Here is an 11,680-nt window from a genome sequence, read left to right as displayed (position 1 = left end):
GGCTGCAGCTCCTCCCCCCCCCGGGGGCACAGGGGGGTCTGGGGGCACTTCTTGCATTTCCACTGAGGTTAAATATCCCAGGAGCGTTTCGACTTCTTTCCTCCTCCTTTCTTTCCTCTTCCTTCCTTTCCTCCTCCTTCCTTTCCTCCTCCTTCCTTTCCTCCTTCTTCCTTTCCTCCTTCTTTCTTCTCTCCTTCTTTCTTCTCTCCTTCTTATCTCCTTTTTTCTCCTCCCCCTGGCACCCCCTTTAAATAACTTCTGTACTTCACCCCTTCCTGCACAAGCCCCTGCTGCTTGGGTGGGATCCAGGTGTGAGCATCACCCAGGGACCCAGCACTTCATTTGTAACCCACACATTCCCTGAGCCACAGGAAGAGCTGGCAGCACCCAGGATCCAGTTTGCTGTAGCAACATGTGCAGTGTTTGTCTTTTGTGTGAGCCTGTGGGGCTGATGAGGTGCCCAGGGCCCCTCTGCCCCCCCTGGCTTGGGATGAGCCTCCCTCTGTGCCTGGCAAGGGGCTGGAATTGCTCCTCTGTCAGTTTCCCTTGGATTGCAGGGCAAGGGATGGGAAAAGAGTGCTGAGTAAGTGCGGGTTTGTGTTTCTTTTTGGAAAGAAAAAAAGAGGAAAGAACACTTTATTTGCTTTACTTGCTTCCTGGAGAAGGATTCCAGCAGCCTTGTTGCATGGTGCTGGTGTGGGTTGTTTCTCTCCCCCCTTCCTGGCAGCGTGTGGGCAGCTGCTGCTTTCCCAAGGGCTCTTGAACCTCTTTCTGTGCGTGTGTAAAAGCAACACTCAGCAACCCTCCATGCTTCCCCAGCTGCTTTGGTGGGGTAGATAAGTCTCTCGTGCTGCTACTCCTCTGGCCCTGGCACTAGATGTGTGCTTGTAATGGAGACATGTAATCCTGTTTTGCTTGTAAATGAGCTGCTTGGGTCAGGTTGGGTTCGTGTCTGGTCTGGGTGCTTGTACTCTGGACTGTGCAGAGCTGTGCCCGAGCCAATGCACATCTGCCTTGGCTGGAGGCATCTCTCAGGGCTTGGGGAGGAGCTGGGGGGGAGACATGGGGCAGGTCAGAGCCCCACTGTGCCCAAGAGGTGCCCAACTCAGTGTGTTGGAAAGGAGAAGACACCCAGTGGCAGGTTTTGGCTCCCAGCGCCTGGTCTGTCCCTGCTGATGGAGCCCCAGGAGACAGGCAGGTCTCCCAGCAGCAAGAAAGCTGTGGAGACAAGTGATGGGGAGAACCTGGGACTTGGGGTGGCAGACTGGGCTGACCCTGGGTCACAGTCCTAGAAGCACAGAGCAGAGGATGCCTTGTCTTGTCATGGAGGCTTCATTGCATGCAAAGCTCTGTTGATCCCTTGGTGAGAGGAGTGGCCTTTGCAGGCTGCCCTGTGTGTCCAGACCTGCTTTTCAGACCCAAAGCCAACCTAGTTCTCTGGTTTTGTTACTTTAAGATGACAGTTCAAGAGGTCTGAAGCCACCTGTCTCCTTCTCCAAGCCCTTTTTTTCTGTGGGAACTTGTCTCAGCACAGCACAGAAGTGGTATTCATGGTTTCTCCTGCTGGGCAGGAGCTGGGGGAGTAATGTCCTGCTGGATCTGTGCCCCAGGCCTCCTCCACCTGATGTAGTGCTGAAGACATCCAGCTGCAAAGCTCCTCTGGGGAGCCTGCTCTTCTCCACAGCTGCCTGAGAAATAGATGATCTCAGGGCAGAGCCCCAGGGCACCTGAACACGAAAAGGATTCTCTCCTCACTTGGTCCCCATCTCCTAGCAGCTCTGGCATGCTCCACGGGTAAATATTAACCTGCCTGAGCTCTCAGGGTTCCAGGACAAGACCAGCAACTGGAACAGCTAAGCTGGTGGCACTGGTCTGCAGCAACATCTGAAATGGCTGGGCAGAACAGAACTTGTGGCAGGGCTGGAGGGCAGGCTCTGGATGGGCTGCAGCTGTGGAGTCAGACCTGGGAGAGGTTTCTGCTCCCTGGGGGAGCTGTGCTCATGCCTGTAATTTAGCAGCCCAGGATTATGTACTCTTAGGGTGCTGCATGGTGGAGTTTAACTTGATGATCCTTCTGGGTCCCTTCCAACTTGAGATGCTCTCACTGCAGTGCAGGGGGATGGGGTGGGATGGACCCCGAGCAGTCCCAGTGTGGGGGCTGAGGGCACACGCCTTGAGAGGCCCACACTGCTGCTTTTGGTGGGTTGTTCCTACTGCCCTTTGGTCACTGGTGGTGTCCCAGGGGCTCTCAATGCTTGCTCATACCCTAAGGGACAGGAGATGTGCACCCAGAGGTCCTCTAGCAGCAGGCTGGGGTGAGAGAAGCCCACCTCTTGCTGTGCTGGCAGCCGTGCTGCAAGGGAAGAGCCGTGTTTGCTGGCACTGGAAAAATCTCTCTCCCTGTTTGCTGGCGTGTGAGGTCACCTCTCTTCTTGGCAGCTGGCTTGGCTGAGTGCCTGCCTCTGGAATGTGGGTGCTGGTGGGCATGTGGGAGGGTGCTGGGCCGTGCCCAGGTGCATGCTTGGGCGGTGAGCACAGGAGGCTTTGCCTGGTCCCAGGAATCACAGCTCCAGAGGACAAGGACCTTGTATCCTGGGGCTAAGCTGTGCCAGAAGAGCTCTAGGAAGGAGGAGCCTCTGTGTGTATCTAGTAGAACTTGCTGTCCTCATCCATGCTGCAGGTTTCAGCTTGCTCTTGGGTTCCCTCCACCTCCCTGTGCTGTCAGAAGTGGCCTGAGCTGGGGATGGGCAGCTGGAGGCTGCTCCTGGTGTCCCAGAGGTGGGCACTGAGGAGCTCATGGCTGTGGCAGGGTGGTCTGAAGCAGCTTGTTAGCAGGCTCTGCTCCCCTGCTGATCCTCAGCGTTCCCTCAGGGTGTTTCTTTCTGCAGCCTGTCTTGGACAACTGTTCTCTCAGGCACATCTGCTCTCCTTGGTGGCACTTAGGGATGTGTCTGAAATAAAGGTCCTCAGGTTTAAACACTCCAGTGCTGGCTGCTGAGGGCTGGAGAAGGAGGAGAGTAGTGGCTTCAGGAGAACACCTGGGCAAAGCCATGAGGAAGAGTGCTTGGATGTCTGGGGAGATACCTGACAGTTTGCTCTGCAGAGTTCCCACAGTCCTGGCTGTGGTGGGATGGAAAATCTCAAACCTGCCCTTCCTGGTGTCCATCATGTGGCAGCTGCAGCTTTTCTTCCTGGGGAGGGTGGGGTGAGATGACCTGTGTCATCCTGCCACAACCTTTATTTTGTTTTTAAATCTCCCTCTTGGCTGGCATGGTTCTGCCAAGGTCCTGTGATCACAAACCCCTCCTCAGCATCCCTGTGCTCAGCTAGAGGGCAATTTCATCACAGACTGAAATGGAGGGGCCTGGTAATGCCAGTTGAGCTTTCCCTTCTGGGCTTGCTCCTGGTCAGAGCCTGGGTAAGACCAGACACAACCTCAAGGATCTTTCCCTTGTCCCTGAAGTCATCAGGGAAGTTCCCTGTGCTTTTAGCAGGACAAGTTTTGGAGTCTCCTTTGCCATCTGTGCTTACAGGGAGGGAGGAAGGAAGGAAGGGAGGCAGGAAGGAAGGCAGGGAGGCAGGAAGGCAGGAAAGCAGGAAGGAAGGCAGGGAGGCAGGAAGGCAGGAAAGCAGGAAGGAAGGCAGGGAGGCAGGAAGGCAGGAAAGCAGGAAGGAAGGCAGGGAGGCAGGAAGGCAGGAAAGCAGGAAGGAAGGCAGGGAGGCAGGAAGGCAGGAAAGCAGGAAGGAAGGCAGGGAGGCAGGAAGGCAGGAAAGCAGGAAGGAAGGCAGGGAGGCAGGAAGGCAGGAAAGCAGGAAGGAAGGCAGGGAGGCAGGAAGGCAGGAAAGCAGGAAGGAAGGCAGGGAGGCAGGAAGGCAGGAAAGCAGGAAGGAAGGCAGGGAGGCAGGAAGGCAGGAAAGCAGGAAGGAAGGCAGGGAGGCAGGAAGGCAGGAAAGCAGGAAGGAAGGCAGGGAGGCAGGAAGGCAGGAAAGCAGGAAGGAAGGCAGGGAGGCAGGAAGGAAGGGAGGGAGGAAGGAAGGAAGGAAGGGAAAGGAAGGGAAACCCTTCCTGTGCTGCAGCAGAGAGAGGAGCTGCTTGGCCTGGGGGTTTGTCCATCCCCAGCTGTGTTGGCAGTGGGTCACAGACAGGGTTATGCTGGAAGGGACCTTCCCAGGTCACCCAGTCCAACCCCCCTGCAGTGAGCAGGAACATCTTCAGCCACACCAGGTGGCTCAGAACCTGTCCAGCTTGAGTGTTCCCAAGAGTGGGGCATCTGTCACCTTTTCTGGGTCAATGCCTTGCCACCTTCACTGTACAAACAGCCCCCAGGTGCAGGGGTGAGGGGCAGGGTGGGCCAGGGGTGCCTGACGCCCCCAGGTGTGCGGGGAACACGATGAGCAGAGCAAGGTGTGCACGGCCTGGGCTTGTTCCTCGGCTGCACCAAGGGGGGTGGCCCTTCCAGCTCTGTAGATCCTCCCTTCACCTCCCGGCTTCTCTCCCCCTCTCGGCAGCCTGCGAGTGCCACGGGATGCCCAGGCGGTGCGTGCTGGACTGGCAGCTCCTGCGGGACACGGGGCAGGGCTGGCGCTGCGTGCGGGACGCGGCGGGACCGCCCTGCGAGCGCTGCCCCGACGGCTTCTTCCGACGGCGGGACGGGACCTGCTGCCTGCCCTGCCGCTGCCACCCCCGGGGTACGTGTCTGCCCCTGCCTGGGGTAGGTGTCTGCCCCGGGGTGGGGTGCTCAGGGGGATTAGAGAGAGTCCCTGGGCTCTGCTGAGCGCCTGGGCTGAGCTGAAGTTCTGCCCCCCCCCCCCCCCTTGCACCAGGTGAGGTCGTGGGAAGGAAAGGTGAGGCCAGGTGGGTTCCAGGGGGGGTTACCCTGGGATGGGGTTACCTTGGGGCTGTGTTGAAGCACCAGAAGGGGGAGTTTCTCCTCCTCCTTGGTGCCACCCCCGTTTGGAGCCCTCAGCAGGTCCAGGCTTCAAAACACACCTGCCCCTCAAAGTACTCACAGGAGGGTTTGGGTTAAGAGAGACCTTTAAAGATCACTTTTTCCAACCCCCTGCACGGGCAGGGACACCTCCCACCAGCCCAGGTTGCTCCAAGCCCCATCCAACCTGCCCTTCAACACTGCCAGGGATGGGGCAGCCACAGCTTCCCTGGGCAGCCTGGGCCAGGCTCTCACCACCCTCATCATAAAACTCTTCTCCCTCATGTCCCATCTAAACCTCCTCTCTTCCAGTGTAAAACCACTGCCCCTTGTCCTGTCACCACAAGCCCCCATGAGAAGCCTCCACCATTACACCCTGTGCCCTCCTGAGGCTCAGTGCTGTGACCTTGGGAATGACCCTTTGGCTTTTCTGATGCAATTCCAAGCCTGTGCAGGGCTCACCTTCACCTGTTGACCCCCTTACATATCAAAGGCTGCAGGGAGGGCTCCCCAGGGCCTTCTCTTCTCCAGGCTGAGCAACCCCAGCTCTCCCAGCCTGGCTCCAGAGCAGAGCTGCTCCAGCCCTCAGATCATCTCCGTGGCCTCCTCTGGACTCACTCCAACAGTTCTTTGTTGTTCTTGTGTTGGTGACCCCAGAACTGGACACAGTTTCACCAGAGAGGAGTAGAGGGGAAGGATCTCCTCCCTTGACCTGCTGGTGATGCAGCCCAGGATATGGTTTAGGTTTTGAGGTGCTGGGAGGATAAATACCCCCATGGTTTCCCCCTGTGCTGGCCCAGCAGGGGGGCTCAGAGGCAAGACTGTGGCTCTTACATCCCCTCCCCTCAGTGCCTGCATGTGCACAGTGGTGGGTCAGGAATGGAGGAGTCCCATAAGGTCCTTGTGGTGGCACCAAAATAGTTTCCCAGGTATCTACTAGCAGAGGGGCAGGCAAAAAAAAGGAGTCATTCTCCTCTTGGCTTGTGTGCCTGGTGTCCAGCTCGTCCTTTGCAATGGCCTTCCTAGTAGAGAAGAAGGCCTGGTCCTGGGCACCTGGTCAGTGCCTGCTGGGATTTATCTCCTCCCAGTCTCCTGCACCAGTCAGGGAGGCTGGAGCAGCTGGAACAGCCAGACCTGCTGCCTCAGCCTGGAGCTGGGACCTCAACAAGGGGCTCTGGTGCTGAGCTTGGACTTGTGCTGCAGCACTGGCTGCCCCAGAGCTGCACCAAGGGGCTGGGGTGAGGTGTCCAGCTGAGTTCCTCCTTCCCCTCTCCCTGCAGGCTCCCTCAGCCCACAGTGTGACAGCCACGGCCAGTGCAGCTGCAAACCTGGTGTGATGGGCGAGAAGTGCGACCAGTGCCAGCCAGGCTTCCACTCCCTCTCTGAGGCTGGGTGCCAGAGGAGTGGGCAGTAAGTGCTGGTGGCCACCAGCGGGGTGGGCACAGCTGGGGGGGAAGCTGCTACAGCTCTCTCAGCCTCTGTGAGGAACCCGTGGTGGCTGCAAACACAGCAGCAGTTTGGTTCAGGACTGCAGGCGGTGGTGGTGCCACTTGCAAAGACCGACCCTGTATGCAAAAAATCGACCCCTTCCTCTGCACAGACCCCTGTTTGCACACCTTTTGAGGTGTTTTCTGCTTCACCTTCCTCACTGCTGTCTTCTCCATCCCACCGTTGCTCCTTCAGGCCCCCCAGCAGGCAGAAGGTGGGGATGAGGGTTGCCACGCTGCCAGGTCTGGTCCCCTGCCCAAGTCTCCCGGGGGTGTTGCTGCCTGTTGGAGCTCAGCCAGGTCTATTAAGCCCAGCAGAGCTTCCCTTTAGCTCTTGTAGGTGCAGGTTTCTGGAGAAAGGCATCTGGGATGGTTGCAACTGGTGCTCTGAGGTGTCCTGGGGCTGTAGCGTTGGGCACCATCTCAGCCTGGCATCTGGCTGCAGCTGGATTGCTTAGAGATGGCTCTGCTGATGATTTTCCCCCTTCTAGCACGGGACTGGTGGCTGGGGGGGGGTTCTCTGCTGCCCACTGGGGGCACTGGGCTCCCAGCTGGGCTGGAGATCCAAGTGGAGGTTCCTGCTGTCCCCGTTGCAGGAGCCTGCAGTGCGAGTGTGACCCGGCTGGAAGCCTGGGGGGCTGCCCCTCTGGCCGCTGTGTCTGCAAGGAGGGAGTCACCGGGGAGCACTGTGAGAGGTGGGTGGCAGGAGGACCTGCTGCAGCTCTGCCTGGCACGGCCTCCCCCTCCCTGCTGTGCATCCCTCCTGTGCATCCCTGCTGTGCATCCCTGCTGTGCATCCCTGCTGTGCATCCCTGATCCCTGCTGTGCATCCCTGCTGTGCATCCCTGCTGTGCATCCCTGCTGTGCATCCCTGATCCCTGCTGTGCATCCCTGCTGTGCATCCCTGATCCCTGCTGTGCATCCCTGCTGTGCATCCCTGATCCCTGCTGTGCATCCCTGCTGTGCATCCCTGATCCCTGCTGTGCATCCCTGGCCGTGCCCTCCAGCCGTGCCAGGGTCTGTGCTGCTGCCAGGGAGCTGCTTGTGCCCACCAGGAGGAAACAGACTGGGATGGTGTCACTCTCTTGTGTTTCCCCAGGTGCAAGGGGAGTTTCTATAACCTGGATGCCAGGAACCCCCTGGGATGCTCCCCCTGCTTCTGCTACGGGCACTCGGCCACGTGTGTCAGTGCAGACAACTACAGTGCCCACAACATCACCTCCACCTTCCAGCAAGGTGAAGCCCCAAGCGGGACATCCCTGTGGCTCCTGGGGGTGTTTGCCATCCCTGCTCTTCCATCTGCTGGAGGAGCCCCTCTGGAAGTCTCTGCTTTGATGGATGGGAGGGCTTGATCATGGGGTGAAGGAGGGTGGAAGGTTGGGAAGGGAGCATGGCCTCCATCCTGTCTTTCCTGCCACCTGGGAGGGAAGTTCCATGCCCAGCCTGGCTTGTTTTCCCCTTGGAGATCCAAAGGGGGAAGGAGGCCAGAGGTTTTGATAAGACACAAGCTCCAGAAAGATGCCTGGAGTCCAGGAAACACCTTCCTTGTCCCTGCTGACTGCTCCCTGTTGGCAGTCCAGGTGCTGAGGGCTGGCGTGGTGTCCAGGGCAGCAGCTCCCCAGCCCAGCTCCAGTGGTCCCCACGGCACCAGGACGTGTTCCTCACAGCAAGGACACCCCAGCCCATCTACTTCGTGGCACCCGGTAGGCGTGGGATGGGTGAGGAGGGGGAAGAGGTGATGGTGCCCCCTCTGCTCTGTCTGATCCCATGAACTGAGCACTTAGGAGGTTTTCAAACCTTCAGAGGTTTATCTCAAAGGTTTATCTCCCTGCTCAAAGGTTTATCTCCCTGCTTTTCGCAGCAAAATTCCTTGGCAACCAGCAGCTGAGCTACAGCCAGATCCTCTCCTTCGATTACCGGCTGGACCGAGGGGGCCTCCAGCCATCTCTGCACGACGTGGTCCTGGAAGGAGATGGCTTGAGGGTCACTGCCCCCTTCCTGCCCCAGGGGAAGGTCCTGCCTTGTGGCGTCAGCCAGACTTACACCTTCAGGTACAGGGGGATGCTGGAGAAGTCGGGGAAGGGCGAGCAAGGAAAGCTGTGGTTGCAAGGAGTTCCTGGATGGGGCTGTGATGCCTTGGAGGTGGCAGGTGGTGGCCTGGTTTGGGCTGGATGCACCTCTGGTGCTTCCCCCCTGAATGAGGAGGTTATCCTGTGAGAGGAGTAGTAGGAAATGTGTCCTGAGGTTGGGCTGGGTGCTTTGCTCGGGGTCGGTGGCAGGGGTGGAAGTTTCGAAGCCCTGAGCTGAGGAGGGAGGTGGGTGAGGGCTGCTGCACCTCCTTGGCAGGGCATCTCACGTCCTTGAAACCGGTTCCACTTCTCCCTCCTCCCGCGGGCAGGTTGGACGAGCAGCCGAGCAGCAACTGGAGCCCGAGGCTGAACCACCTGGAGTATCGCAGGTTGTTGGGAAACCTGACGGGTCTCTGGATCCGAGGCACCTTCGGGGAGTACAGTAAGTGTGGGGGGAGCTCCTGGGGTTGGCTGCTCATGGCTGGAGACACCGAGTCTCCAGGTGGAGACACCTCTGCTGGAGGGTGTTCAAAATAATAACCAAAGTCGTTTGTTTAAAGTGCCCTCAGAAGGGTAAAGTGAAATTATTAGGAGCCTGAGCAGGTTGCGACGAAACCTGTGACCTGTGCACCTCTCAGGGGTTGGGGGGCTTGCAGGTAGAGCTGCTCCTGCTGCAGGTGGGTGTCTGTGCTCCCTCCAGGCACTGGCTACCTGGACAACGTCACCCTGGTGCCGGCGCAGGCGGGGGCCGGAGCCCCCGCGCCCTGGGTGGAGCGGTGTGAGTGCCCAGCAGGGCACTGGGGGCAGTTCTGCCAGACATGTGCCCCTGGCTTCCACAGAGATGTTCCCAGCCTGGGGCCCTTCAGCGCCTGCGTTCCCTGCCATTGCCCCGGGGGAGGAATTTGTGATCCCGACACGGGTAAGAGGAGCTGCTACCACCTTGGGTTTGTGTCCTGAAAACAGGGGGCACTGAGGGGGGTGGGACCCCTGGCTTGGGGGGCTGGAGGGCAGGGAGCATCTTGGGTTAAAAGCCCCAAAGGCTGGAAACACTGTGGCCAAAAATGCAGGAAGGATGTGTGGGGATCAAATTGGGCTTGGGTGATGCTCCTGGGTGAGAGGAAACCCATCTCCTCCTGATGAAGAGGTGACAACTATTTTCACCCGACTTCTTTTTAAAGTAAGTGTGGTGTCTGGAGGGCTCAGTGGTGGAAACAAGGTTCACTGCCTGCTTAGTTAAAGTAGCAGAGTTGCCATCAAAACTCCAAGGAATGTGAAGTTCAGCTGTTGCCGTTTTCCAAGTCGGAATTGGGATTGAATTTCCAAACATCTGAATGTTGATTAGAAGGGACAAAAGGCAACATGTGGCTCCTTGAGAGCCATAGCAGCTGTGAAAAATGAGCTCCAGCCCCCTCTGGGGGGTGCTGGGCAGCCTCCATGCTGTGGAATGGGCTCTTCTCCCAAGCAACAAGTGACAGGACAAGAGGGAACGGCCTCAGGTTGTGTCAGGGAATGTTCAGATTGGATATTGGGAAGAATTTCTTTACCCAAAGGGCTGTCAGGCCCTGGCCCAGGCTGCCCAGGGCAGTGGAGGAGTCACTAGCCTTGGAGGGGTTTCAAAACCATGTAGATGTGGTGCTGAGGGACATGGGTTAGTGGTGGCCTTGGCAGGGCTGGGTTAAGGGTTGGACTTGATGATCTTAGAGGTCTTTTCCAACCCAAACAGTTCTCTGGTTCCTCAGTGGGATCTCGCTGGGCTCCCAGGGCAGGAGCAGGACGTGGTCCCTCCCGCAGGACCGTGGGCTGGTTGATGGGCAGGGACATGAAGGGCATCTGGGCAGTCGTGGGGATTGCAAGGGCTCCAGCACAGGCTGCTAGACCAGCCGTGCTGGTGCTGCAGCCCGTGGCACGGCCAGGAGGGAGGTGGTGCAGGGTGTCCCCCCAGGGCTGAGAGCAAACTGCCCTGAGCCCTTTCCTTCCTCCTCCAGGCGAATGCTACTCGGGAGATGAAGACGTGGGCGACAGTGTCACCTGCCCTTTCGGCTCCTACCGGGACCCGCGGCAGCCCCAGGTCTGCAGGGCCTGTCCCTGCAGCAATGGCCAAGGCTGCTCGGTGGTGCCAGGCAGTGAGGAGGTCTCCTGTGACCAGTGCCCTCCTGGAGCTGCTGGTAACGCCCTCCCTCCACCTCCCTTCTGCTCTGCCTCTCCCTGGGGCTGAAAGCCACCATATGGGGAGATGCAGGTGGCAACAGGCTGGGCTGCTCAGAGCCAGGTTGATCATCCCACCTTCTCAGCCCAGCTTGCCTGGTGGTCCTGCCTGGAACAGGGTGTTTTGGCCCCAAGGGCTGTGCAAACATTGGTCGTCCTGACCCCCCCCAGGAAAGGTTTTCATTGGGACGGATGATGTGGATGGAAAAAGGATGGGTGGGAAAGTAGGGGGGATAGAAAAAGAGGGGAAAAAAAAAAGTATAGAAAATGAGTTGCCTGAGCTCAGTGATTGCAGCCAGCCCTCCTGAGCCTGCCCAGGGCACAGCGTGTTGGCTGTGGTGGGGAGGAGAGTGGAGGTGCTGTTGTGCTGGGCCTCTAATCCTGGGTCTCTTTAGCTTGGAGAAAGGGAGACTGAGGGGTGACCTCATCAATGTTTACAAATATGTAAGGGGTGAGTGTCAGGGGGATGGAGTTAGGCTTTTCTCAGTGATGACCAGTGATAGGACAAGGGGCAGTGGGTGCAAACTGGAGCCCAGGAGGTTCCATGTGAATCTCAGGAAGAACTTGTTTGCTGTGAGAGTGCCAGAGCCCTGGGCCAGGCTGCCCAGGGAGGTTGTGGAGTCTCCTTCTCTGGAGACATTCCAACCCCCCTGGCCACGTTCCTGTGTGATGTGCTCTGGGTGCCCCTGCTCTGGCAGGGGGGCTGGGCTGGGGGAGCTTTCCAGGTCCCTTCCAACACCTGGGATTCTATGATTCTATGATCCTGGGGTCAGGGCTGGGCCCCTCATGACAAGTAGGACAATGAGGGGCTGGGGTGAGTCCAGAGAGGGGCAACGGAGCTGGGGAAGGGTCTGGAGAGCAAGTCTGACGAGGAGCACCTGAGGGAAAGGGGCTGAGGAGAAACCTCCTGGCTCTGCATCTCCTGGGAAGGAGTTCCAGCCAAGAGCACATCCCCATCTCCCCAGGGCCCAACTGTGAGTTTGCGCCGACG

The 11,680-nt window shown here is 58.6% G+C and overlaps 1 protein-coding gene across 1 annotated transcript in view; it reads left to right on the top strand.

The window, feature by feature from the left end:
- Window positions 1-2,743: 2,743 nt before the first annotated feature.
- The window catches only part of LOC104386143 (laminin subunit gamma-2-like), a 15,393-nt gene continuing 6,456 nt past the window's right edge, over window positions 2,744-11,680 (top strand). Inside the window, exons 1-11 of the mRNA XM_009994686.1 lie at window positions 2,744-2,802; window positions 4,469-4,689; window positions 6,209-6,338; window positions 7,012-7,110; window positions 7,515-7,651; window positions 7,996-8,118; window positions 8,277-8,466; window positions 8,814-8,926; window positions 9,185-9,403; window positions 10,470-10,649; window positions 10,861-10,913. Coding sequence (XP_009992988.1) covers window positions 2,744-2,802; window positions 4,469-4,689; window positions 6,209-6,338; window positions 7,012-7,110; window positions 7,515-7,651; window positions 7,996-8,118; window positions 8,277-8,466; window positions 8,814-8,926; window positions 9,185-9,403; window positions 10,470-10,649; window positions 10,861-10,913 — 1,524 coding nt within the window. The remainder of the gene's footprint in view (window positions 2,803-4,468; window positions 4,690-6,208; window positions 6,339-7,011; window positions 7,111-7,514; window positions 7,652-7,995; window positions 8,119-8,276; window positions 8,467-8,813; window positions 8,927-9,184; window positions 9,404-10,469; window positions 10,650-10,860; window positions 10,914-11,680) is intronic.

The sequence above is a fragment of the Chaetura pelagica genome, unplaced genomic scaffold, assembly GCF_000747805.2.
Source record: "Chaetura pelagica isolate M959 unplaced genomic scaffold, ChaPel_1.0 scaffold363, whole genome shotgun sequence".
Classification (NCBI taxonomy): domain Eukaryota; kingdom Metazoa; phylum Chordata; class Aves; order Apodiformes; family Apodidae; genus Chaetura; species Chaetura pelagica.
This window is presented reverse-complemented; position numbering and strand designations above follow the sequence as displayed.